Source organism: Xylocopa sonorina, chromosome 3 (genome assembly GCF_050948175.1).
Source record: "Xylocopa sonorina isolate GNS202 chromosome 3, iyXylSono1_principal, whole genome shotgun sequence".
Taxonomy (NCBI): domain Eukaryota; kingdom Metazoa; phylum Arthropoda; class Insecta; order Hymenoptera; family Apidae; genus Xylocopa; species Xylocopa sonorina.
The window spans coordinates 16,389,287-16,416,628 of record NC_135195.1 but is presented as its reverse complement, the minus strand read 5'-3'; the positions used below and the strand labels follow the sequence as shown (position 1 = coordinate 16,416,628).

The window sequence follows — 27,342 nt, the reverse complement described above, 5'->3', positions numbered from 1 at the left end:
AAAATGGTAACCGATCGGTGAGACTCTTGTGCGACCACGTGTACCATTCGACGAGAGTATTGGGCTTCGTATCGCGGGGATGAAAGGCTCGGTGAAAATAATTAGCAACGCGTTAGCAATGGTTCCTTTCGCTGGCATTACTCGTTATCCGAGAACTGTAATCGGGAAATCGATGACGCCACGATGAAAAAATGAAGCGAGACCGAGAAAAACGAGCCGCTTATACGGTCCACGGCGGACGCAACATCAGATACGGGATTGCGAACGATTTTAATACGGTGGCTCGTAATTCATATACGACGGCAGAACCGCGTATTTTTATTGGTACGCGCTGATCGAGATTGCAATCTAAATTGAATCGGATACGGGCACGTAACGTTCCCGCGTAACGTTTTCATAAACACGCGGCGTACCGCGCAACCTAGGGGATGCCCACTGTTTTCGCCTCTCTTTCCATTCTCCATTTTTTCCAAAAATCCCGATAGTCCGCGTCGACGGGGTTTTGACAAGCCGCGAAACGACCCGTGCTCTTTCAAACATTAACGCGTACCAGCTAGTGCGCGCACATTTCTAACATTTATTAATCAAGATTTTCATTATAGACCAGCATCGCACAGTTTTATTTTAGATAATCAAGTTGTCCAGTCGACTGGTTTGCCCCGACCGGTGTATTATCGAGTACTATTGCATTAAATAGCGCATAGAAACAGCATCTAATCCATAATACAACAGTTAGAGAGAACTAGTCGGCTAGCCTCATTAGTCAACCAGCTCCGGTCTCCCCTACGCTTTCGTGTACGATACACTGTCCAATAGATTATCGTTTTGTCAGTCGAAAACACGCAGCGAATCGTGCTACGACTGGAATCGAGCTGAAAACGGCACCAGCCGCGAGGAATAACGAACGTTCGAAGGGACGAAAAGTTGATTTGGTTACGGATACCCTCGATCTCCTCCCGATGATGTACGCGCGTTTACCACGGCGAGGAGCGACCATCACCGAAAACGAGCGTTCGAGGTTCCTTAAACCGGCAGCCAAAGAGATAACTCGGATAGCATCTGCTAACGACGCACCCGCTACCGATCAAGCGGATCTCCGAAAGAGGAACCGACGAAAACGATCCCCTTCCTTCTACGAACGCGACAGACAATTCTACTTCGGATAAAATCGGTCGAAATCCTCCAAGGGCCACCATCGACGCGGCCCGAGAGAAGGGGAGATGATTCAGAGATATCGCTCGACATAAAACCCTTAAGGTTCAAATTTGCATGTTACAACCTACGTACCCCACCTTACGGATTTTCCCCCGCGGTAGACTTTCGACTTGGACCGCTCCGACACTCCTGCCACTGTCCGCCTTCGTCACATCCCCGAGCTTACAGTCTTATCCCTGCTATTTTGAATGTAAGATACGCGAGCGTGCACACGCCTATCGTCCTGCTTTCCTTCCTCCTTTTCTTACCCTCTCGCAGCATCCCTTCTCCTTCTGTGATTCTCTTCCTCCACCGACACAGTCGTCCCGTTCCACTTCTTATTCGTCGTCTTCTGCTTGTTATTTCTCGCAACTCTTCGACTCCCTCTCTCCTCGCGGAAGTATCGATGGACCTGAAAACGAAGCATGTTAGAATGGTACTAGGTTCGACGAAAGATTGTAATCATCCTAATCGACGAAAGCAACCCCTACGATTTGTACGAGTACGTTCGAGCTATCGTGCGCACCAAGCGTAGCTTGTTGTACATCCAACAGCGCACCAAACGATAACTATTTGCCGAAGGGCACCCCTTTTGTTTGCGCAGACTGTGCGAAAGCACGAGTCGAAGCACGATCGAAGGCGGTGGCGAACGATTGCGATCCGGCTGCTGCGCATCCGTGCGGTGCCCGGAGTCGTCGAAAACCGTGCCCGTTGGAGCAGCGCGGCACTCCACCACGAGCATCGATACCAACCCCCAGACTCGCGAGTACACGGACGCTGGTTACGTAAATTAAAGGACGTCGCGTAGTTGCCTCCACGACCAAACAAACTTGTCGGATCTCCCTTGTTTACCTACACCTCGTCAAATTGAACCACGCCGCCTCTCTTTCGACGTCTACCTCCGCGTCTCTTCGTCCGAGCGTCTCTCTATCGTTGTACCAGACAAGTCGCGATACGTTTCCTCGTCTCCCTCTTTCGCAACTCTCCGCTATCCTTATCCGCAGGACAGGAGATAGAGACTTTAAAGGTCGATCATTAGTGGAAATTAATACTGCTCGTCACCGACGAGACGCCTTGCTGGAAAAACTGCACGATTTTTCAGCGAGCAGCCAAAGTAGAAATGGAAAGGGAAGGGGTGAGGTTCGCGAGCAAAAGAGAGGCGTATATCCTTCCACAGGCTATCGATTCCAGCACGGTGGAACGACTCTCGGGAATGACGAACGACCGTGCGTGCTACTCGAGGACAAAAGTTTCGTACTCCCGCGGTATTCGTCGGCCGTTATTTATTTCACCGTAGTATTATTGTTGTTTATTATCTGAAGTTCGGTACATTTAACCCGCACCGTTTCGCCAGCGAGGACAATACGGGAGAAACGATTTCCAAGCAGGAGAGTCTTTCCGCCGACTGAGAACCACGTGGAAGGGGTGGAACAAGAGTTCGATCGTTTTCCCTTGGTTATTTTGACGTGTACGTGTCGCGAGGCCATTGTCAAATTCTCGAGCAAAGAAAAATTGCTTCCTATAATGTATTAGAGAGTTGATAAGAAATATTTCCGGTAACTTTTTGCTAGACAATGAACATTTGCCCGAACAAAACAATATCGGGATCGCGATAAGCGCGGTACAAGTAACTGTTAAAACAACTGCACTTTTGTCGCGCTCGAATTCAAAGTTCGCCCACCGACCGGAACCGACCAACGGTCCAAGTTTCCAAGTGCGCCGAAAGATATTTCGACAGGAAATCCGATAAGCCCGTCCTGCGATGCTCGATTGTCCGCAGGACGAAAACAAAAGCCGGTCCCGGCTCGACTCGCGCCGCTCATCGTTAGATCGTCGACCTAACGTGCGAGCGAAACGATCGCGAAACGATCGGTAGCCGGTTGTAAAGTCGAGATAGTTATCGCGAGACAGATGTTCGGTGAAAAATCAGGACGTGTTCACACGCGATCGTTCGGAACGCGGTGCACCGGCAACACGGTAAATCGTGCCACCTGTTTGCGCGACTGTCGCCATCGCTGGTGATCGCACCGCTTCCGTCGCGAGCAACGTTTCACTCGCTCGACGCGTACGCGCGATCGCTTCCGGATGTGACGTAGCTATCGAGCGGCTTCCAGTCAAGTTACGTCGTAAAAAGAGTCACGAATAAATAAACAAATAAATAAACTGATTGAAAACGATGCTACTGTATACTAACGAGACGGGATGGATAAAGGTATCGCGTGGCACGTTTCTGATCAACGATCGAAAGCTTGGTCCCGCGCTAAACCAGCACCCTTTTTTGTTGTTCTGCTCCTAGTCCGATCCCCAGCGCGTTCCACGAGGAAAGCACAAACGTACGGCTGTGCGAGCGACGGGCCACCAGAGGAACAAACGGGGAAGGGGGCCTAGCTGCGAGATTTACCCTAGAGCCCCGGGCAACCGCAACCCCCGAGCGATTTCGATTATCGATAGCACTCGTTTTAAAACACCCTGTGTGTCGATTCGTCGGTCTCCACGCTGGCCCTCGTCCCCTCCCACCGAGCGAGAACCCACCCTGTTCTTTTTATACCCTTCTCTCGTTGACGGACGCGGCGCGGCGCGACGCGACTCGACGCGACGCGACGCGACGCGACTCGATTGTCACGTTGGGGAATCGCGGTCCCCGCAGATGCCATTCTAGATTCGTCCGATGGGTTTGCCGGTTCGCGGTTACTCGCTCGTAAACACCTGCAGCTATCGTTCTGCCAACCCTGCGCGCGGACTCGTGGATATCCTTTCTCTCTCTCCACCCTTGTCACTGCGATCCATCCACGCTCGCCAATGAATCGTATTCACATTTTCTTATTAAACAACTTCTCCTCACTTTTGCCACGCTTCGCTTCTTGTTCCAAACTTCGAACGAAGATGAATCGGTTTATACTGTATATAGATAGATGGACGAACTTTACAGCGTTTTGCAATCAAAGTTGAAGCGGGCATAATACTGGTTTCGCAGTACCATCAGCAGCGATCTGGGCGATCTTCGGTGGGTATCGTTCCATCAGGAACAGGGTCGACAATAGACCCTTAGAAGGCGATAAGGCGAGCGACTTTGGACAGGGTGCTGAAGCATTCGCGTCTCGTCCCGTCCCGTCTCTTCTGGTTTAGCTGCGCTCGGCCTCGGGGGAACGATCGCTCATCTCGGAATAGCGTTTGTTCGCGGTGCGCTCGATGCGGTCGAGCAAACCAACCGACACCCTCCGACTCCGACACGTAATCTTCGCCATTCCGTGTCAACTATCTTACATCGATCATCCCACTGATACTATTAAATTCTTTCCCGCTGTAAAAATATCGTCACGCTGAAAGAAATCGTTCACCCGCCTCCACCCCGATAGTCGTCGATCGATTCCTCCTAAATTCTCCGTGAACCACAATTTTAGGGCAAAAGGGACGCCGAGGACGCTGATGCGCAATCTACTTTTTCACACGTTCAACACTCTAAATAGTGGCGCATCGTTTTTTTCGAAACCGTCGCGTGACGTTTACGAAGGGTTGAGGGAGAAAGTCGCAACACGGCGCCGATCTTTACCCTGTCGAGGGCGCCCGCGGAGGCGGACAACGAAGTTTCAACGCGCTGATGGTCCTTTATGAAAATGACGACTTAAGAAGAGAAAAAGCGAAACGAAATAAAAACTAATGTATGCATGAACGGCGGTGAGTTGGATATCAGCCCGATTTACATAGTCCCCGCGAGAACCGACGCGGCCCGACTTGATTCGCCGCGAGACGAACAACGGGGAAACACCGCCGCGACGAATATATCGATGCGCCTTTACGTAGACTAACATAAAATTCCTTTTACCTCCTATTAACAATTCATATTTCTTACGCGAAAATCGTCCGCGGTGAAAAAGTTGGCGACGGCCAGATTTTTTTCTCCTCCGCGGCACTACGCGTCGAGGAAACGAGAAAACAGGGGAGCACCTGGCAGACAGGGTGGAGGGAGTTTAAAGAGGGACAGAAACGAACCGACGAAATATTATCAGACGTATAACCAATACCCCACGCAATCGCTCTGACGTCGGTGCACGATTGGGTCTCGTCGATTTGGCGATTTATACCCCAATCGGTGACTAACGGTCCGTCTTGACTGCCACCTCCGGCCGATGCAGAGTTTGACGCTTCCGGGGGGTGTTTTGAATGCGGATCTAATTACTTCCGGTCGGTCGATCGCACAATACAGGAATATATCCGGGATATTACGAGTCGCAGATCCAATCCGCGCGAGGACGCTCTAGCGGACGTCGACAGCTGCTCGCAGGGAAGTCTTTTCCGAATGACAATTACGTACATTGTGTCTATTTACCGCAAACATTTGTATCTAAAATAACACGCGTACAAAATATCGAACGAATGACGTTAACTGCGAATGCGCTTTAGCAACGAGCAATGCCAATTTTCATTTTTTCCCATTAATAGATCGTTGATCTTGTGAAAACATGGAACGTCCATAGAAAAAAAAAAAAAAAAACACGGTCTGTTTCGCGTGCACGATGGCTTTAGACGGTCGTTTCGCGTATAGCATTCGGAAGCACTATTCGTTTCGGATCTCATGAAATTGGATGATCGGTAAAAGCTCGACGAAACGAGATCCGGAATGGGTGGTTCGACAATGGGACGATGGGAGGACGGAAAAACTGTGCGAGAGTAATGCTGGTAAGCGCGACGAGCAAAGCGGGAGGACCGAGTCGCGAACGCTTTGAACTTGCCGCGGCTTTGTCGCGAATCTCTTACGCCCCAGGTTCCACGCCCGCCGCGCAATCACCGTTCTAATATTTCCAAAGTGCTCCGCGGAAGATCGACTGAATTACGAATTACCATAAAACGCGACACGCCGCGTTTCCACGATCGACACTAGCGCCAATATCGCCGGCTATAACCTCCGAGCGTGTAATTGCGTCGGGTAATCGCGTCTTCGATTCGTTCGTTCTCATTGTTTCCGAGAATTTGCGAGGAATACGGGGGATTGCAATTAAAAGGGAGGAGGTGAGGAGGAGAGGCAGGAAAGGAGGCGTGGACGGGATGGCACGGGATGAGAAGGAGAGCAGGGGCAACAGGGGGAAGGAATGTCGTTGAAGAATCCCCGCGTAGCTTTCACACTCGTCACTCTTCGGGATTACGGTTAAGACCAAGGTGGTGGTCGTTCAACTTTCTACCTCTCGTCACTTTCTAGGCGCAGCCGTCTGTAAAAAAAGAAAAAAACACGGAGCTTGCTTTTTATTTAGTCAAAGAAAGTAAAGTAGAACGCGTGCGCTTCACTGTCTCAGTCTGGACGCTTTGATCTCTCGGAACGTCTTTTTTGGATTTACTTATCCACCACCGAAGTCTATCGAACTGTGAAGCTTACATTTAACGTTTCTAGACCCTATTCCTGTATTCGTTATTGTGCGTTGCGAAAGAAAAAAATGATTTAAATGATACCTTTGATGTATAATAGAAATGGACGTTCGTAGCGTGTTCGAATTGGAGTGGGAAAGGTCGATCTCTGATCTAGTGGGCTCAAAAATAACTCGGAAATAACATTCGTTCCGAATCGTCTACGAGGAGAGAGAGAGAGAGAGAGAGAGAGAGAGAGAGAGAGAGAGAGAGAGAGAGAGAGAAAGAGAAAGAGAGAGATCCGAGCCTCGGTTTCTTGACGCATTTCCAGATATATATAACAGCTCGCAACTCTTTTGTGCTCGTGAAGCGAGATAAGCGGTCATTTTTCACGGTTATATAAATGCAGGTTATTAATACGTTCGTATTACGAGGCACATAGCGGAGGTAATTAGCCGACGGTTCATCAGTCACCCCGGCACATAACCGCCGTATCCCTGACGCATCCTTGCCGTTCCGAAGCAAAAAAGTGTTGATCCTTCCCGAGCTGAACAACGACTCGCAGGATACCGGACGCATTAAGGAACTAATGAAACGTCGGATCGTACCTGCGAAGAACCGTCCGAGAGAAAGCTTTCAAGGGAAGGACCTGGGGAACGTGCCCATCGCTATCGCTTTTTAAATCGTCTCTTACACACCGAATAGTAGGTTCTTCGACAAAATTCGAAAAGATTCTAAAGCAATAATTTCATCGAGATGAAAGTAATCTGTGTCTCGAGGCTCGATGTATCCGATAATAGGTAAAAAAAAAAAAAAAAGAAGACACCGACAAGCGAGAGAAAGGAAAAAACCGGCTTCTATTCCGTTCGATTCGATTTCGCATTGTTCGGTTCGCTACAGCAGTCGTACGCCCTAATCGCTTCCCTTCGTTCCTCGACCCGTGATAATCGACGTTGAATCGATGAAAAAGAATGAAGAAAGAAGAGATTTCAATCCTGTAAGACTCTCCAGAACTAAAACCGTCTATATCGCGTGAGAAAAAAAGAAGAAGAAGCGAGTCCGAAACGGAAGTAGTAGAAGAGGCGTACGCGTATTCCGAGGTCCAACAATAAACGGTCGGTCGCTGGGAGCATGTTGTCCCGCGCGTGTGCGGCCGTATAAAGGTGAGCTTTCACCTTTCAGCTTCGTGGGGGTGGTTTCTCGGTGATAAAGTGCAAGGAGAATCGCGCACGAGGTCACCCCCGACGGCGTCCCCATTGGCAGCCCAGTTTCAAGCTAGAATCGTGATTGGTCGAAGGTCGTGGGTCGCCTCACCTACCCTCTATCCAACGTGACCTCCCACGCGAACTCGCGAGATAACTACCACCCTTCCACCTTTTCCGGGTCCCGCTCGCTGCTCGTCGCTCACCGTTCGTCCTTTCCCGACTCACCGTTTCTCCCAGCCGCCCTCCACGCTCTTCCTTCTACCCTCCCACCCTTCAACCTCCGCACGCACCGATACGAATCAACGCGTTTCGTATTTCCCGACCACCCCTCGACGCGATCCATCGACCAAAATCGGTTCGACGCCGCGCTTTTTCCTGCGATTTTTCTTACTTCTCAAAGACTGGTCGAGAATCGGATACTCCATCGAGTTTATCGGAGTCGACGGACGTTTTAACGATGCGGAGGATATCAGTGAACTAATCACGTGGTACTATAATTAACTTCTTTTCCACGTTCTTAGTTGTGCGCGAGTCGCGCGTAATTACGTTCGGTGTTATTATTTGGAAAAGTGATAGCCGGCGCGTGTGTAACGTAATTACTCTAACGCAATTACGAGCACATCGGTACGACCTGGTTCTTGTCTCGGGAAAATGGATTACCTTCCGTCTGATTCCATTAACGCGATTCCAATGCGCCGCGCGTCGATCGGAGCAATCGCCGATCATTCTCACATTTAACTTCGCGCAACCGAATCCGATACACGTGACAAACGATGAATAGATCGCGAAATTAACTAGCCGCGATCCAGTCGAGTGTTCTTAATTCTTACGATCTGATTACTGATCGACTCTCCCGTTTTCAATCGGGCTCGTATAATTTCGAGGGAAGAATAGACGAGGGAAAAAAGGAGGAGGATCGAGAAACCGCAGGGCAGCCACGGGAAGACGCACCGAGTCACTTCCGTAACGTCCACTCACCTCGAATACGTATCCTTCCGCTTCTGGAGTATATCTTTCCGTGGCGTATCGTGGTTTCTCGTATTCGCCGAAGGAACCGCAGAGTGAAAGCGAATCTACTTGCGGTTTACAAACTTACACGCGATACGAGCAATCCAGTGTTCGTTTCACGAGGTATTCGTATCCGATGAAACCATAAAATTGCCTTGTTTCTGACTTCCGATGAGAGCGCTCGCAAGGGTGTTCCTCGCAAGAATCATAAAACGGATAATTGTGCTTTATTTGATTTAATTAGTCAGCACGTATGGGAACGTAGATTCCTCGCAAAACGCGCCACATCGTTAACAACGCAATCGAATAGATCGCATGGAAGCGCGCCACTGTAAACAGGTAAGGCACAGTTTACAGAAAATTCTCCACGGATAGAGAGTCCACCCGGTCTGTTAGGATTTGACACGTGGACGCGTGGATATGCGTACGCTCGTAAATGACCAACGACGTGCAAATAGACGAGAGATCGAGCGATCCTCGTCGCGATTGGTATTGGTCCGTGAGTGGCGTAAGTAGTAGGAAGCACTGCCAGCGCGCGTCCATTTCCTCGCCATTCACGACTACCTCGACGTCGATGTCGCTGTCGGCTGCGACGCCGACGTTGACGACGATCCTCGAGGGAAACGCATCGACGTCGATTATGTTTGCCCCAAAGACCAAACCGAATACACGAAAATCTTCCGGTCGGCCGAATCGAATCTACCGGCCCGCCTCGTCCGACTGGAACTCTGTTTACATTCCCGCTGCCACTCTAATTAATTATCAACCGTTCCCGATAATGCACCGCTCAATGCTTCTCAAACGCTCCATTCTCTCTCTCTCTCTCTCTCTCCCTCTCTCGCTAGCTGAAAATCCTCTTTCGTAACGATTGCGTCGATAACGACGCTTCATTATTCCCTCTACATCGCGAAAAACTTTCTACGACCGGTATAGATTATAATTATGCCTTTCCTCGCTGTTATTTAATGAACCGACGATCTCCTTCTTTTCCAGTGAGTTTTCGCTCGAAATCTCGTAAATAGCCACCGACGGTGCTTGCGTGCGCGGAAGTAAAATTAAAATAGAACGCTGGCTTATTCGTACGTGTTGCGTGTCTTGACAAAAGGCGAAGCTCGAGTAGGACGAGTGACTCGAAAACAGACTGCACGCTTCAAGTACCACTCGTGTAAGGTAGAAGGCTAATAGAAGAAGTCATGCAGTGTCATTGTTGGCAGACAATATCGCAGATGGCTAAGTTTCTCCTCGCGAATAATTCTGATTCATTCGGAACCGTTGAAAGCCGGCACTCGACATACCTTTCGTAGTGCGCCGCCTTCGTATTACTCTTCGCTCCGATCAAAAATCTCGCAGTGCTCGAGCCATTATTAATTAAATTTTCCAAGGAATAAAACTGACGAATGGTTCGTTAAAGATATATCGCAGATATACGTCGAATGATAAAATAAAATTTCGAAGCAAATCATTATCGCGTTCAAACTTTTATTCGACAAATTTCTAATTTTACTAAAAAGTTTACAGTAAAGCGTTTCATTTGCTTTTGAATTAAATAGAACAAACGATGGAATAATTCGTTTCACAGAATAAAATTCGAATCGCAGTCAACGAGAATAACTATTCCAATAAATGACAGAAACAACAAAAATTATAATTGAACACGACTAGATAAGAGCATCGATTACTGACGCGTAAGGTAATCATAGCGTAATTACACAGGATCATGACAATTTTCTAACCCGAGGAATACCTCGAAGCGTTATTTATAATATACATCGATTATCGAGCGTTAAAATTAAACCGCATCAATGAAAAAATTCCGTTCATGTCTACGCGTGGCCTGCCGCGTACGTTGCGACATCATTCTAACAGAATACGTCTGATTGTTAAAAAAAAAAAATACATACATGTGCACACTTATCGTCGTCCACGGTGGTTAAAATAGCGTAAATTTCATTTACGTATTGTCAATCATTAAATCCCGTCGAACAATAATATCGTGTGAAAGACAGAAACGTACAATCGACATCGATTTGAATTTTGATCTTCAACAAACATCTTATATTCGATATAAGACAACTTATTGGAAACTTGTCGCAACGTTAAAAAACTAATTATCGCTCGTTGGTCGCTCGTCACTTTTTCTAGTTACAATGAATCATCACCTTAATGACATTACCTTGCGCCGACTTGGAAACGTTAAAAGCTTCGACCACCTCCTCCAACTTAAAGTTGTGAGTGATCAGTGGCTTCACGTCTATCTTACGAGAAGCCACAAGATCCAACGCGTCAGCGTAACTGAAAACAGAAATATTGAACGTTACTATCCGTCCGTGCGATTCGTTTCTTTATTTCTCAAATTTGTTATCGGGAATAACGTTCGTTATCAGCTGCCGCGAAACTTGGAATTTTTCAGCGAGCTTAAACATTCTTATACCGATTAAGTAGGGACGCGCGTTTTTATTTCTCTACAAACGACTCTCCATATTACGCGTCCGTATATCAGTACATTTCTCAAAGCAGCGTCGACTTGGCATCTGTTTGCACTGCGGTAATCTGCGGAAATTGCACTTGATATCGCCGACATAAACAAGAAATACGCGTCCAACGATCGCCTGCTTCGGTAACAGTGTAGATAGTAACCATCCACGCCTGCTATCTCTTCAATTGCATTAAAAAAATGTTTTGTTTATCTACAGTATACCTTACGAAGAATTAAATATATTATCTGTTAATCATTTCTTAATGCAAGTAATCTTAGTTTGAAACGGTGCTGGAAATCCTCCATTATTTTCCTTCGTCTAGAATTTCTCTTTGCAACAAACACATGTTTCAAGTATATCTATCTTATCAATTGATTTATTGCTTAGAGATTACTAGTTCTTTTCGACTTAGGAATAACACATTTCCTGGGAAGCAACAAATATGTTTATCGACTATAGAGAAAGAATAGAAAAAAAAGAGATTGCTACTTTGTAAGAATCAACTCACAAGAAAAGAAAAAAGAAGTAGAAGACATGATATTACTTACTCGTTTGCATATCGGAATACTCCTCTAATGTCGACTTCCCTTATCAGCGCGTTGATCAACGGAACTTGGACCTCCGGTGCACCCATTCCTACTAAAACTGCCACTCCACCGGATTTGGTCGCCTACGAATGTGCGGCTCCAATTATTGCCTTTTTATTTTCGTTGGGGAGAATTTCAAATGAGAGAAAACGGTAATATAAGAAAGAAACTTACGAGAATTGCCAAGCGAATCGAAGACTGCGCTCCGGACGCATCGATCGTCTTGTCAGGTTCCTCCCCGAAAAGTTCGTGAATCTTCCGCACGGTTTCTTCCTCGCCGACCTCTTTTGTCACCAAGAACGTTTCGTCAGCGCCCAATTTCTTCGCGATATCTAATCTGCTTTGCACGAGATCTGAAACACGAGACTGTTTTTAAAATACTGCTCGGACTCATGAACAAGTAGAAAAATTAGCGACGCGCACAAATGTACGTCCGCAAAGAGTTAAGGAATTAGTAGGAGAAAATGGACGCTCAATCGCGCCAAGTCCAAAAGTCTAGATAGATGTCCACTTGTTGCGTGTCCTCGTATCATATAATCGGTGAGTTTCATCGTCGCGCGTTATCCAACGTGATGCAACGATGATACGATACGATGATACCCAACGAGTGTGGTAATTATTGATGAAATTGACTCTCGAGAGCAACTCGAGAGTACTTTCTTTACGTACCGGTAATAACAACTTTGGGAGCACCCATAGCCTTGGCTACCAATAACGACACCAGTCCGATGGGGCCGGCTCCCAATATTAAAACCTTTGAACCGATACCAATGTTCGCGCGTTTACAGGCGTGAACACCTACGGACAGCGGTTCCAATAGCGCTCCTTCAGCCAACGACACGTGGTCCGGCAACCTGCAATGTAAGCCAACAATTTTCTTGATTAGAAACGTTGCTGAACGCATTAATAAATTGAATCCAATGATCTCGCGTACCACGTGAATAAAATTGAAGAGGCAGTAAGAGAGACAGAGAGAGGATCTATGAATCCACCTTCATTCTGGTACCAGACACCGGTGTTTTTAAGGAAATTTTGATATTTACGATTTGAGATATCTAATTCGATCGAGCGACTTTAATTGTCGTTAGAGCTCGATATTATTTAACTTTCGAAGTTGGTGCATAAACTCACTTGAAGCAAAAGTCAGCGGCGTGCTTGTAGAAACGTCTCATGTTGCCGTGCACCGGGGGTGTGGCGCAGAATATCACATCCTTGCACAGATTGTAACGTCCTTCTTTACAAAATGTACACATTCGACAGGATACACCAGGTTCGATGGCTACTCGATCGCCAATCTAAACTCGGCATTCACGCATGCGAAAACGTTAAAACAGCGCTCGCTCGAGAAACGATTCGACTTTAATTTGATCGAAATACGAGAATTACTTTACTCTATACAGTGCACGAAACCGATATCTTCTCGATTTCACTACGCGACGACGCTTATCCAGCATTGACTCCACTTATCAATTTATTATTTGGCATATGTAAGTTTCAATTACTCAAATCGTTCGAACGTTTAATCTCGCGTACCTTCAAGTGCTTCACATTCTTCCCGAGCTTGACGACCACACCGGAAGCTTCGTGGCCCATTATCATGGGTTTCCTCACTACGAAGTCACCTATTCTCCCGTTCACCAAATAATGAACATCGGAACCACAAATTCCGACGCAACCCATCTGCATGAGAACCTCTAGAAAGGAATCAACGATCAAACGAATTTTAATTGTTAAATGCGTACCGCGTTCATAAAACGATTACTCCGAACGGTACCGGCGCGACTTCCGTTAAAAGAGGCGGAGGCGCGTTTACTTACCATCATCGTTCGGTTCCTCGATCGGGGTTTGTTCCTGTTATTCGAAAAGAGAAGAAAAATTAACAAGCGATCGCACGACAGCGGCGCAAATATTTACAACACGATTCGACAATCTCGCATTAAGCAAATACTGTTAAATTCCTACCTCGCTCGTGCAATTTACATCTTACCCAACGATTATCACTTCATCGAGTACGCACGAGCGGCGCTTTAAAAATCAAAAGCACATCCGACGTACCAAAAACCGATCGGAACTATATATTCTCTAATTTTTAATTTAATATCTTACGTAATCGGATTAAGTAAAGATTAATTATAAAATTTGCTGGCAGCGTGCCACGATACGACAGAAAAAGAGACGGCAGTCAGAATCAAAGTGCACGCTGTGTATTCAAGCGTTGAAAATGGACATTACATATCGGATCTTGGTACGAGATCTGGCAATTAGGTATACCATATGAATTGCAACTCGAAATCAAATTACTAACATGTTGCTAATCGAGCGGTATATCGCCTAATTTTACATTATCGCGACGGCTTTAAATCGGCTTCAAATTATAACAGCAGACATCGCGCTCGAAGAAAACGACACTTTGGAACCGTTCTATGTGCCGCGGATGATCGCGAGTAACGAATAATGGAAATGGCAAACCTTGTCCTTGTGCAGTACACGCGCAGACGGTATTACACACATTAACGACAGTAACTGTTTCAATTGACAATAGAGGAAACAAAGAAGTTGAGCAGAACCGGAGATAATCGTTAGGCTCGAGGATAAGGTAAATTCGCTCGCGTGTTTCCAACTTCCCTTTTACCCGCGGGACTGCCACGGTTTAATTCGGGTAGAGGTGAACTGGACGTAAACACGGATCATCCACGAACGTTTCGTCAAACTCGCCATTGATTGTTCATAAAAAAAAAAAAAAAAAAAAAAAAAGGAACGATGAAACATTCTCTTACACCGCGCGCTTCTACTTTTCTCGCTTTAATTTCAATTAGGGTCCGTTCTCTTTGGAAGAAATCAGTGCAGCTTAATCGCAGACAATTCTAGACAAAGCTTAATAGAAACAGAAATTGTGTAACAGGCGATCTCCTCGGTTAAAGCGGTTACGCGCGAACCATATTAGCAGTTATTTAAATGATTCGTTATTTCCACCAACCAGTCTGATATCGTTGATACCGTAGAGGATGGCGGTGAGATTATCCTTGGCCATGGTCAAAGGTGTACCGTAAACTGTAGTAACGACCGAACACGAGAGCCTCGCGGTGTTTCGATATCCAGAATATTTAACGAAAGAGCGCTGAGACGAAACTCGAACTAGGAAGCCACGCGCCGGTCTATATATAAGCAGCCGCAGGCTGGCTCTCGAGATCAACGCGTCGTGCTAGCTACCTTATCATCCGTACCCTCTGGAAAATCTACTCGACGATTCTTTCCGCGATAAACCGGTCGTGCCGCGTCCGCGAGAACGTTCTGCGACACGTACGTACACGCGTACATCCCAAGCCCGCCCGAGGCTCCTGAAGAGTTGAACGTCTCCCGCAGCGAGAGACTTACGATCGGTTCAGAGTTCAGGACCACTGGTCCATCGCGAAATCAGAAATAATTTCCTCAGCCGATAGGAACGGCTCGCGACAGGTTTAATCAGCTTCGAATCGCCTGTAATAGATGCACGCGTCGTGTCAGTTTCACGCAGATTTTCCAAACGCCTGGCGCAAACCTTTATCCGCAGTTTGGCGGCAGATCGGACGCGGAATCTGGCCCATTCGTAAGAGCAATCGTAAATATTAGCTGTTCGAATCGCGGCGGAGACCAATAAAAACAAAATCACCGGTTATCTATGTGTAACTAACTTTCGACCTTCGTATCTAATTCCAAATGAACGAATAACCACTATCTTATCTACCTAATGCAAATTTCGTGTTACTTCATTTCTTCGACACTTAAAGATTCATGTTTCTTCTCGCACGCTCTTCTTATCGTGCGGCGTTCTATGGAAAAAACTGCTGGACGAATTCCTTTTAAACGACTTTGATAAGGTCGTTACGTACGTGGATCGATAGCCTGTTAACCACTGTTCACTTTTTAAATGAGTAAATATAACATCGATGTAACGGCGTTGCGATTGGTTACCGTGTATCTTCGATATTTTCTTCAACACTCGCGATCATCTCCACTTCTTCTTATATAATATCGGTCTCTCTTATCGTTACATGGGAAAAATTGCCAAACGTGGATGTTTTTTCAACGATTCGATAGAGGAGTTACATGCGTCGATAACCCACTGTAACCAACGTTGTCTCTCGCTTAAATAAACTCAACGTATAACGATTACAATTTATTCGTACTGTCCTGATAACGAAGATTTAGATAAAAACATAGTTTCAATTATCGAATTAACAAAGATTACATTAAATCTATGTACAGTACACGTTGTTCGCGCCACCCTTTCTCCATCTCTCTGTTTATCCTTCTGCTAATCGCTATTGACCCCTATTAAAAATATTTGAACGCGTCTATATATAGATGGCTACAGTTGACTGATTAATCCTTCCTCCAAAGTGATTTTATAAACACGTTGATTCAAACGCTCAACGTTTGTGCACGCGTAATTAGCGCGCGATAAGCTACTAAGAAACTTGAACGGGTCGGTTTTACTTTCAGTAACTTTCTTCGATTCGGTTACTGAAGTATGTCTCGCGTGCCTAGTAACAATGATATAACTTAAAACTTATTTATGTGGTTGTTGCTGCGAGTGAACAATATGATTAACGTTTAAGTTTACAGAAAATGTTAATCGAATTCGCCAGAGACACGACCGGTTTAGCTTTCTTGTTGTTCGAAGAATGAAATATCGTTGAAAGACTGAAAGAAGCCGCTGATAAATACATGTACCATAACAAATCAAATCTTAATCGCTTACGTTACTTTCTGTTATCTTTATGTTACCACATGTAGCAATAATTATCAATTCGAGTTACTTCGAGTAAAGAATAATGTTAAATCGTATCTCTCGAACATACTCTAAAACTGTTCGAAAGATACGTAATATAGGAATTAATGGAATTTCACTAACGTTTGTTTGTCTGTTTCTGCGGGTATTTTTTTAAATAAATTATCTGCAGTAAGTATAAAAATGTGTATCTCTTTATTCCCAACCCCATATCCCCGTCGATTGTTTTATCGTATCCCTGTTCTCCCTTCTGACTCTAGTTACCGCGTTCGCTTCTCCTTTCGCGAGAATTCGCCTCGACTGTTCCCTCTTTTCACGTTTATGTAGAGCTGCTTTCACCCTTTTCTTAATTACATCAGGAGCAATCGTGGCAGCTGTGGAGGTACTGTACATACTTCTTGAATCGCTCAACTCCTCTGCTTCTGGACATTCGTTTTCCGAATTTGATCCCATCGTACCAATACACGAACTGGTGGATTCTGCGACGTGCTTTGCATTTAAATTGCGCGACTTTGAGCTTATTGAACTTTCCGTTGTCCTATTTATATCGATGTTTTTAACACCTTCTTCTATAAAATCGTCCAAAACTGTCGCACCTAAATTCTTCTCTTCATTTCCTCCTACATCTACGGACGTTTTCGCTGACGTGCTCACAAATTCATCCCTCACGGAGTTTTCAACTTGAAGCTGCAAATAGCTAATTTCACTGTTGTCCATACTTTTCCCCTCTTCGTCAATATCTTCTCTACTCTCTTCCTCAATGTTTTCATCGTCGTCTTCAACCATACCTATTTCCCTTAGAAGATCTTTCTCCATCTGTCTTGTAAGACCGCTGGCTTTGATTTCTACATCGATACAGTCTTCTCTCCTAAACATAAATTCATTCGTCAAGTACAAATCAAAGGGCCTTGCATTCCTTCAAGAGTCTTATCGTCACTTACGAAATATCGTCAAACGTCGGGTATAATTCGCTTTCGTAAGCGAAACGCCTTTTAAAGAAGTCACGAACACAATTAACATCTCGTTCAAAATAGACTTTCGCGTCGACGTGCTCGGTGGATACCATCTGCGGAAAATCAATGAGAATTGGTTTCCCGCTGTTTGTTATCATGATATTAAATTCGTTAAAATCTCCGTGAATAACTCCGTGATTTCCAAGTTTTACGATCATGTCCATTAATTCGTCGTACAGTGACTCGATGTTTTCGACTTCGTACACACCGCAGCTAAATGAACAATATGTAATTCATTAAAGCATCGTGAGAATAATCGCAAAACATTATGATCCATATTTTCAGTTAACTTTTACACGTAGTGTCATCAATCAACTCTTATATCACTTATCCTTCCATATCCCACAGGAAATGGTCATTCTACTTACAGAGGTCCACCTTCAACCAGCTCCATAACAACGCAATGTCTGTTGAAATCGATTGGTTTAGGTACCGGAAACCCTCTATCATAAAGCGCCCTCATATACGCAAACTCTCTCGTTGCTGATATTCTTGACAAATACAGCCACGACACTGACTTTCTGTGCTGATGATAATCCCTTTTACCCTTGACATTTCTAAAGCAAGTCCTTCCCAACCTGTGCAGCTTCAAGCAAGCCGGGTTCCCTTCTTCGTCGGCAACTATATAAATATTAGATTCCTTTCCTACACCAATTTGATTACCGAAGGAAGCGATAACGCCTCTTTGTGCCAAAACTTTTAATGCTAGATAATCGTATCCAGCATTCGTCAAACGATAACCGTCGTCTAAAAAAACCAAATTAAACTTTACGGTATTTCTACCGCTCCGCTCTTAATTCATCAACTTGCAAACTAATAAACGAAACGTGAACTAACAATGTTTTCCACGTTCATAACTAAGAAGTCTATGCCTACACAGTTCCTTCATTAATTTATGAACACCGCCATAACGTAAGTTCGCTATTTGAGCAGCCAGCGATGCCGGGACAAGTTCGTGATTCTTCATTCCCATTTCAATCTACGATAATAATTGTTTAAAAAACTACGTAGTAATTAATCACAATAATCGATCGGTAGGTACAGAATTATCTGAATTTATGTTGATACAAGATTCCAACATAACCTTAAATTATTAGATAAACATGAAATGAGAACTATACGCATATACATGGTGGAATATAGTTTTAACGTAATTAAACGTAATTAACAGTGTGTACATGCTTACCGCTGTTAAGACACGAAAATCATCTCGAGTTAAATAACGTAAAATTGTTACGTTTAATTTTCCCATGTTTATTGGAGGTTATCTTACTCTAATTGCTTATCCAAAATGTTAAACTAATTTATAATTTAATATTCTATAGTATTTTCAATTATTCTTATGTTATTCAATACTTTAAATGATACTGGACTGAATATTGTAGGTTTTTTTAATGTAAAAACTCATTTTACAAGACGCACTTCCACCTCTGTAGAACGTAGTCGGACTAGTCAGTCCAATACCGACAGCAAACTACTAACCTCCTAGTAGCGCCATCTCTGTGGAAAGTGCTGAAACTACTCGGGAATTAGTTCCAATATTCCGTCAAGAGATGGTGCCACCAGTCGGTCGGTAGTTCACTTCACTGTCGATAACGCTGAGCGACCAGTTTGAGCACTTTTCACAGAGATGGCGCCACGGGTTCTAGAGTAGAGGCGGTATCATCTGTCTCACTCTTTCTTATACCTTTCTTATATATCTTTCTCTCTCTTACCTCTAAAGCGGGAAATATACAATAAATTAGAATAAAACTATTGAAATATACAATAAGTTACAATAAAGCTTAAGTTTTATATAATACGAATAGTTATAATATAATATTTCTTCTATCCATCGATACAATTAAATAGTCTAAAGTATATTTATATAGAAAATATAACAATTCCCCTAAAAGTAATGAATACCGATACAAAATTAATATATATTATACATCTATTGTCTCCCTGACTTCGTTTCGGTTTCTCTTTTCTTGTCTCTGCTTCTCTCTCTCTCATATTAATTAATTACAGAATTTTAGAGTACTGCTGATTAAATAAAGAAATTCCGTAATTTTCATTAAATCGAAAGAGTAAGACAAATTATATCTCCCGCTTTGGAGGTAAGAGAGAGAAAGGTATATAAGAAAGCTATAAGAAAGAGTGAGACAGATGATGCCACCTCTACTCTAGAACCCCTGGCGTCATCTCTGTGAAAAGTGCTCAAACTGGTCGCTCAGCATTATCGACAGCGAAGTGAACTACTGAAGCACTAGCGCCATCTCCTGGAAAAGTACTGAAACTATTCGGGTATTAGTTTCACTACTTTCCACACAGATGGCGCCACTAAGTAGATTTTTTAATGCAAGGCTGCAAGAGCGACAGTGCTTTTTTCCCCTTGCAGCGTCGCGTGCATACGCGTAACAGCCATATACCGCATCGCTGGAGCTGTGAAGCACACAGTTCCTTACAAAGATTTTTCTATCTTTTCCAGAAATTAAGAGACGGCTACTGACATCAAGCTTAAGGATAAGCGATCCGCTGTCAAGTCCCTTTAAAGATCATTCGTTTCATTCAATAAAAAGAATAACAAATTATATAGAGTAGAAAAATACTATATTTTGGATAATCAAATTTATTAGCTACAGATATTTAACAACTTATTAATATTAACATATTATCATTTGAATTATGCCTAAATTTGTAACATGATTGAGACATAATATATTGGCGATAATTATTAAAAGGCACGATAAATTTCCATCGCGAAACAAGTATCACACAAACCAGAGACTGTTCGAAGAACTTTTCAATAATAAGAAAACAGACCAATGATGTTGTATAAACATAGATAAAAGTACTCTTTTACATGTTCTAATAGCGCGTATGTTATACGTCGTATTTTCGTCGTGACGGTAAAAATATTGAACCAGCAAAAATCTTATACTAATATACGAAGTAAGAATAAATGATAATTATCAAAGATAAAAATGGTTACCTCAAAATTATAATTGTTTATGTATAAAAATTATGTATAAAAATTGATTGTATCTGATAAGAACTATAGCTAGGTAGTCTTTTGTAATATCGACTCAATAGACAAACTTGTAAGGTCTTAGAGCGCAAGTATCACAAACAAGTTTTTCATCAATAAACGTTCGTCCCCGTTTATTTACTTATTATTTAGCACTGTATTAAACTTTAACACGGCGTCTAAGCAACAAAAAGCAAAATAATTTATAAACGGATTCTTTTCCTTTTTCTTGCTTACACTACAATCACTTTCGTACCGAGATAAACATCGTAAAAATATTACATACAAAGTACACGTACTTACACTTAACTAATTTATCGATTTAAACTTCCCTTAAACCATAACCGAGAACGAAGCTTCTAAATGTTACCTCAAAAAATGTTGGAACACTGAATAATTGAACAATCGAATTTCTTATCATCTTAACTCTATATGCTCGAGGAACTCAGTCGTCTGGAAGTTATATTCAATATTTTATTCCCGCTGCATGTTATAGTTGTTATTTTACTTAATTCAATTCTACAACGATGTACGATTCAACATCCGTTGCCTCGTGCTAATTGACTAAGAGCCACGAGCATACTAGCTCAAACAAGGTGACCTGTATTCCGAGGTGTCGCGCAACAATTAACGCGTTAAATGCAGTCAATGTAATTCCGCATCGATCCGAACGTTAAATACATTCGAGAAGGAAGACAAAAGAAAATAGAACACGAGCAAAGAAATGCGTTTAACGCGAAACGTAGACTACAAAGGTTCCACCGTTGATTTCTACGTTATATCACCGTTATATACTACCATACACAGTATCATAATGCACGCGCGTATTGCCACAAAGATGTTCATCTTTGAAATTTAATCATTGTTATATATTTCCCTACGGCTTTCTTTCACTTTATTTCTCTAATTATCGCCTACGCGTAAAATGTACTATCGTATTGTCACATTTTATCAATTAGTCTAATGTATGTTACCTACAATTATTGGAAAGTCTGTGCTTGAAGAAGGTACGAGAAAAGAAAGGGAAGCTAAATTAAAAAGAGAGAAATTGAAGAAAGGAGGAGGAGGCGGAAAGAGTAAGACAAAGGAAAGGCAGGATGTTAATCTTAATTTCGACATATCGTTATCAAGACTATCGTATTTAGCTTATTTCGTAAATTGTCTTCGATTCTTAACAAAATTATTTCAATGTACAAATTGAGAGTACATATTTTATATTTGTTCCTCGTAACCCTTAACATAAGAAAGTTTTCTATATATATATATATTTATTTTTCTATCCTATCATTTTATGAATGTTATTTCTAACAATGTCTTAAACGAATATACGTAATACAAAGCATACGTTAAGAATGATTATTTAAAAGCAAGTTTCAAAGATGAAGCGTCACACAGCGCTGAATTACATATTCTTTTTTTAATTCATTGACAATTCAATGCACGTGTTTAGTACGTAACACGTTTCTAAGATGTTAAACATGTGTTTAACACTTTTTCAGTGATACACACTGTGTACGATTGATTGCATGTAACGCGAGCGCTTCTCTTTAAATACATTTTTAAGTATTCCATTACGAAAACACTGCAGAAAAGATGATCACGTTGTTGTTACTTTCAATGTATGTACTTACGTACACGTTGCTCGCGAATTAGGCGAGTATATATACATATACTCGTACAAATGTACATAGTACGGCTTTTATAACGAAGACTGAGGATGTTTATGCATTTATGCGAAATTTAAATGTATGTACAAGAAATACAAAATGCGCAAAACTATATAAAATGATCTAAGAAGGAGAGAGTAGAACTCGGACGAATGTAGTAGAGTATAATTGGCAATGCAATCAGATAACAGAAAACGAACGGAAGTTTAGTTAACCGGATAGTAGCAGAGACTCGGTACAGACGATTGCGTCGCTTGTGCGTTTGTCACGCATAATTTTGCGAAACAATAGCGAAACATTGCGTGGCAAACACACACTGCATACAAATCCCGCTCGTCTCCACCGAGACTATCATTCCGTTCCAATAAATGAACTTCTACTATACACGGTAGAATACTTACAAATTGGATATAACGAATCTCAAATTATGGGTATCGATTCTTTAATTATATTTATGAAAATATGAGTTTACATGAACATCCAAAGCCTACTTATAACGCTATACACAAGTACTTGGCTAAACTTACCAGCAAACCGTTAAAACAGTATGGTACCGATTTTTTCCAGTAGGCTGAGCATTATTAATCAAGTGCGAATTAATCTTCGGTAAAAGCTAATTTCTCTTCATCGTCAAATATGGATCCGTCGTCCGACAACTCGATCGTGTCAACCTTTAATTCCTGTCTCCTTTGATCTCGGACTTTCTTATGCGATCGCTTAATAGAGGTTTCCTGAATAAGTCTGATGTAACTTTTCGTCTTCAAACAATTTGGCGGCGTCACGGTCGACGATTGATTTTCTGTACTAGTGCTCGGATAATTCTCGTTGTCAATCGCAAAACTTGTTGAAGCTTCTGCGTCATCATGATCGACTGATTTGTTAGTCATCGATTTATTTATCATGTCGTCTATAACGACGCACTCGCTCGAGTGGTCTAATGTATTATACATTCCACTTTCAATATTTTCTATCGATGTTCTATCGCTTTGTTCGTCCACGTAACAATTATTTGTGACCAAATTGATACCTTTCCGTGAAATATTTCCGCGTTTATTTTTTTTATGCGATTTCTTAATAGAATCTAAATTACAGTACAACTCTGCGGTTGACATATTTCTCGGTGTTAATCTACCCGTTACATCATTCGAGATACAATTTTCTATTTCCTCTGCACTTTCATTATTAACGTTGCTACCAGATTTTATTGCCGTTTCATTATTTACTTCTATGTTAACGCAATTACCTGAAAAACTTGGTACAGGTGTTAAACACCGCGAGAAATTAGCATTTGCAACACTATCCTCAAAAAATTCATTTTTCTCAGATGATAAATCATAAGAATGCAAATATTCTTTATAAACAGTGGATGTAATTAATGATCTCTTCCTCTTAAGAGGCGAGAAAATTTGGAACTCTTCTTTCGATACATCGGATTCTTGTAACTCGGAATCATATGACGCGCTAGTTTCGCCGTCGTACGATACGTTTAATAATTTCTTTCTTTTACTGGGAGATAGTTTTTCCAAGGACGAATTTGTACCCATGTATCCTATCAAAGGAGTAGAATCGTCAATATTTGTGCTCACACCTAAATCCAAAGAGAAATCTTCCGTGCTGCTTTTAGATTCGGATACTCCATCGTCATCAAATGTTTTATATTTGCTATTTGTCGCCAAGTCCATGTCTTTATTGAAATATTCTTGCCGTTTTAAAAATCCGGACAATATCTTGTTATGTTTATCCTTCTTGTGAGATTTTTTAACAGAACTGAATTGTGACAATAAAAGTCTGCTCGAGTTTATTTTCTCAGGCGTAGACGATCTGTCCTCTCTTGATGCGTTAAGATTATCCTGCTCTATTTTATTCTCTTCATTATTTTCATGCTGTTCAATGTTTTGCCAACACTTCATATTCTGTAAGTGTTGTTCTGCAACTTCTAGTCTACCTTGCAAAATTTTCGGGCTAAACAATCTCCTTTTATCATCCTTAATTTTTTTATGAGACCTTTTGATAGAATCATTAGCGATTTTTTCCAAAATATTTATACGATTTTCGGGAGTAACTGGTTTTTGTAGCTCTAACTTGACATTGGTCACTGGTTCTGGCGTTACCGATCTGGCATCGGGTAAATTAACGTTTTCACTAGATGAGTCGTTTGTATTAACGTCAGAGCGATCATGAAGTAACTCATTTTCCAAAAAGCATTCCATATTCTCCTCTGACTTTACTTTAACATCAGTTTCATCTATTTCAGATACAATGTTTGAATTTGAAGTATAATCAATTATTTCTTTAGATTCATCTAAACTAGATTTCTGTTCTTCAGAATAATCAAAGAGCGAACCTGTATCCGACATGTCATCTTCAGTGTGACTCGTTGTTTGTTTATTTAGTAAAACTTTAGTTCTATTTTGAAGTATGCTCTTGTTGTCTACAAAATTATTTGTGCATTCCACTATACAACGTTCGCTTCGTTTTGATGATCTTTCCTATATAAAACATTGTAATATAAAAATTAATAAAGGTTTACAAGTAATGTATTAGATCAGAATCAGTTATCGCTATTGAGACTTTTAGATGGAAACAGTATCTGTTTTGAAATTCTTAATAGAACATTTCATAAGTATTGCAGCTAGCTTCATTATGAATTAACATATGTAACAACATCATTATGGTAAATCTTTTAAAAATATGACTCTACACTCTAAAGTCTCAACAGTGAATGCTATAATGCATTAATAAGTTTTATTAAGTAACCAAGACAAGACAAATTTATTAATTTTATTCATTTACCTTCTTGTGGCTTCTCTTAATAGCACTCATACTTTCAGGAACTATACTAATTACATTTTCAGGTGTACATGGCCTATTGTCATCCTTATCATAAAATTCATGATACAGATTTCTCGAAGTGTTCATGGAAATATTATTAGTACAATTTAACCTGCTGATACGTTTCAATGAATGTGAATTAGGTGTTGCAGTAGAATAAACAATATTATCAACAGTCTCTTTTAGTCGACTACGCATCAATGGTGTAAATCCAGCCAAACGTAACGACTTCCTGGTTAATTTCGCGTTAGGTGTAGAATAATGTAAAATTTCGTGTTCTTTTGTACTCTGTTGCGATGGCGTTTCATTTTGATTCTCATCGATAGAATCAGAAGATGAGAATAATATACTGTTATTTACAGAATCACTAGGATTGTCATCAAAGTTTATAAATTTATTGGAAACAGATAATGGAGGACTAAAGTTTAGGCTTAGAGACTTTCGTATATTCTTCTTTGCAGGTATAAATCTTTTCGGGCTAGGAGTTGAATTGAAATTTAATGATTTTTTTATTTTTGTTTTCCCGTAATAAGAAGGACTGTTGTTAAAATGTAAAGCTCTCATTATCTTAGCAGATCTTGACAAATGTTTGTCTTCCTCGTAAGGACTGGTCTCAGAACTGGAGCTATGAACACTTGCATCAAAATTTAATGACCGACTTATTCTGAATCGAACAAAACGCTTGTTTCTATTTGGAGCTGATTTGCATGTCACATATTTATGTTTGAGTGAAAATTTGTTCCTTCCCATAGGGCTCCATGTGATAAAGCATTTTGGATTTAACTCGCCGTTACAAACAGCGTAATCCTCTTTACTTCTGCTGCTATTATTATTATTCATTTTTATAATTGCCATACAATCATCAAACATAGTTTTACTCAATATGTCTTAACTATAAAGTATGATGCATAAATACATGTATAATCTTAAAATGTCAGCAATAAGTCGATATTTAAACTATACATTATCTCCATTCTATGACACTGTAACAAAATGAAAATCAAAATATTAAGATGAGCAAAATAAGATTATAACATGATTCAAAATGTATTTCACATTTTAGAAAAAATTCGAGTTAATAACAAAATTCATTTTAAGTTGGAAACTTAATTTCACACAAAGATCACTATAAATTAATAACTTTTTCTTAATGATCATTGTATAATTACTACATGTACTTATAGTTACATCAGGTGTAACATCTTCAATGTTGGCACATATATGTGTACAGGAGCGCGTGCACAAATGTAACACATATATAGAGTAAATAGAATGCGATATAATGCATGCGTGCAGATGTCTTTTAGGAAAATGTATTCTTTAATTAAAAATTATCTACGCATGCACATCTATGCAGCTTATACGTGTATATGTGCATAAACTATATATCATTTACACATGTAAACGCATAGAACCAAGTATAATACTATTTACTTACAATTTTCTGATCTGTTTCAACGAGGTAACATAAACTGGCTGTCGTACACGCAAAGTTTATGTAAAATATCAAAAACCAATTCCTCTTGACTATACTTTACTGTTCTTTTACAGCTTGGATCGTATACTAAAATACATAATACTATTTACTAAACTGAAAATACACATATAAGCACCATTCAATCCAAATACTACTAAATCAATTTTACACAGAATCTACTATGGCTTCGTACGACATCACGCGTCCCAATCTGTCCTCTGAAGATGATAATAGCGTACGGAATAGATGGCGTTACGTATTGTGACGACGTGTTTGGGTTGCTAACTTCAAATCATTGACTTTTGCGGGAAATTTGAAATGTACATACATACAAAATTAATAATAGTAAGAATAGTAATACGTAGCTTGTATACTATTTTATTCGGTTTTATTTCTTGGCACTCCCAGTTGTTTGATTTCGATATTATTTAAGAAAGAGAAAGAGAAAGAGATAAAAGTCTTACAAATAAATAGTATAAAGTAGGAAAATTTTTATTTTTAATTTGTCAACACGAATGAATTTCATTACATTGCAACAAAGTTGCAACTGACAGTTTCATATTTGAGCGTGCCAAAGAAAAGTCGCCAATCTTGACAGTATTTTCAATTATTTAATTCTTGGATATTATAATGTATTCTATAATAACTAAAGCTGCTATAATTTTTATCATAACCTTTATAAAAATATAATTACACGTAACAACAATATATCTTCAAAAATAAATAATTAACTTTAATCGATTAAAGATGGAATTAGTACGATC

General features: G+C 41.4%; 3 protein-coding genes across 3 annotated transcripts; all 3 read right to left on the bottom strand.

Moving 5' to 3' along the window:
• Positions 1–10,628: 10,628 nt before the first annotated feature.
• On the bottom strand, positions 10,629–14,959 carry LOC143433635 (sorbitol dehydrogenase). Its single transcript, XM_076911076.1, has 8 exons — positions 14,786–14,959; positions 13,626–13,659; positions 13,342–13,502; positions 12,940–13,103; positions 12,478–12,662; positions 11,983–12,161; positions 11,770–11,891; positions 10,629–11,036 (listed from the first exon to the last, which is right to left on the bottom strand). Exons 1-8 carry the CDS (start codon positions 14,837–14,839, stop codon positions 10,883–10,885), a joined length of 1,053 nt encoding a protein of 350 aa, XP_076767191.1. The 5' UTR covers positions 14,840–14,959; the 3' UTR covers positions 10,629–10,882.
• A 1,796-nt stretch (positions 14,960–16,755) lies between these two features.
• Positions 16,756–18,989, bottom strand: Riok2 (RIO kinase 2). Its single transcript, XM_076892860.1, has 5 exons — positions 18,779–18,989; positions 18,430–18,571; positions 17,961–18,339; positions 17,521–17,805; positions 16,756–17,447 (listed from the first exon to the last, which is right to left on the bottom strand). Exons 1-5 carry the CDS (start codon positions 18,842–18,844, stop codon positions 16,775–16,777), a joined length of 1,545 nt encoding a protein of 514 aa, XP_076748975.1. The 5' UTR covers positions 18,845–18,989; the 3' UTR covers positions 16,756–16,774.
• Positions 18,990–22,672: 3,683 nt separating this feature from the next.
• Positions 22,673–26,793, bottom strand: LOC143433668 (uncharacterized). The gene is made up of 3 exons (XM_076911125.1): positions 26,540–26,793; positions 25,063–26,084; positions 22,673–24,758 (listed from the first exon to the last, which is right to left on the bottom strand). Exons 2-3 carry the CDS (start codon positions 25,969–25,971, stop codon positions 22,866–22,868), a joined length of 2,802 nt encoding a protein of 933 aa, XP_076767240.1. The 5' UTR covers positions 25,972–26,084; positions 26,540–26,793; the 3' UTR covers positions 22,673–22,865.
• Positions 26,794–27,342: the final 549 nt, after the last annotated feature.

Bases quoted from the DNA above. Each gene is read 5' to 3' on its own strand.
- LOC143433668 (XM_076911125.1), bottom strand. From the start codon at position 25,971: ATGTTTGATGATTGTATGGCAATTATAAAAATGAATAATAATAATAGC. The intron at 24,759-25,062 runs GTAAATGAATAA...TGTTTTATATAG, and splicing joins TTAAGAGAAGCCACAAGAAG to GAAAGATCATCAAAACGAAG.
- LOC143433635 (XM_076911076.1), bottom strand. From the start codon at position 14,839: ATGGCCAAGGATAATCTCACCGCCATCCTCTACGGTATCAACGATATC. The intron at 13,503-13,625 runs GTAAGTAAACGC...ATTCCTTTCTAG, and splicing joins CGAGGAACCGAACGATGATG to AGGTTCTCATGCAGATGGGT. The intron at 12,162-12,477 runs GTACGTAAAGAA...CTCGTGTTTCAG, and splicing joins TCCCAAAGTTGTTATTACCG to ATCTCGTGCAAAGCAGATTA.
- Riok2 (XM_076892860.1), bottom strand. From the start codon at position 18,844: ATGGGAAAATTAAACGTAACAATTTTACGTTATTTAACTCGAGATGAT. The intron at 18,572-18,778 runs GTAAGCATGTAC...TTATTATCGTAG, and splicing joins ATTTTCGTGTCTTAACAGCG to ATTGAAATGGGAATGAAGAA. The intron at 17,806-17,960 runs GTAAGTAGAATG...TTGTTCATTTAG, and splicing joins CTGGTTGAAGGTGGACCTCT to CTGCGGTGTGTACGAAGTCG.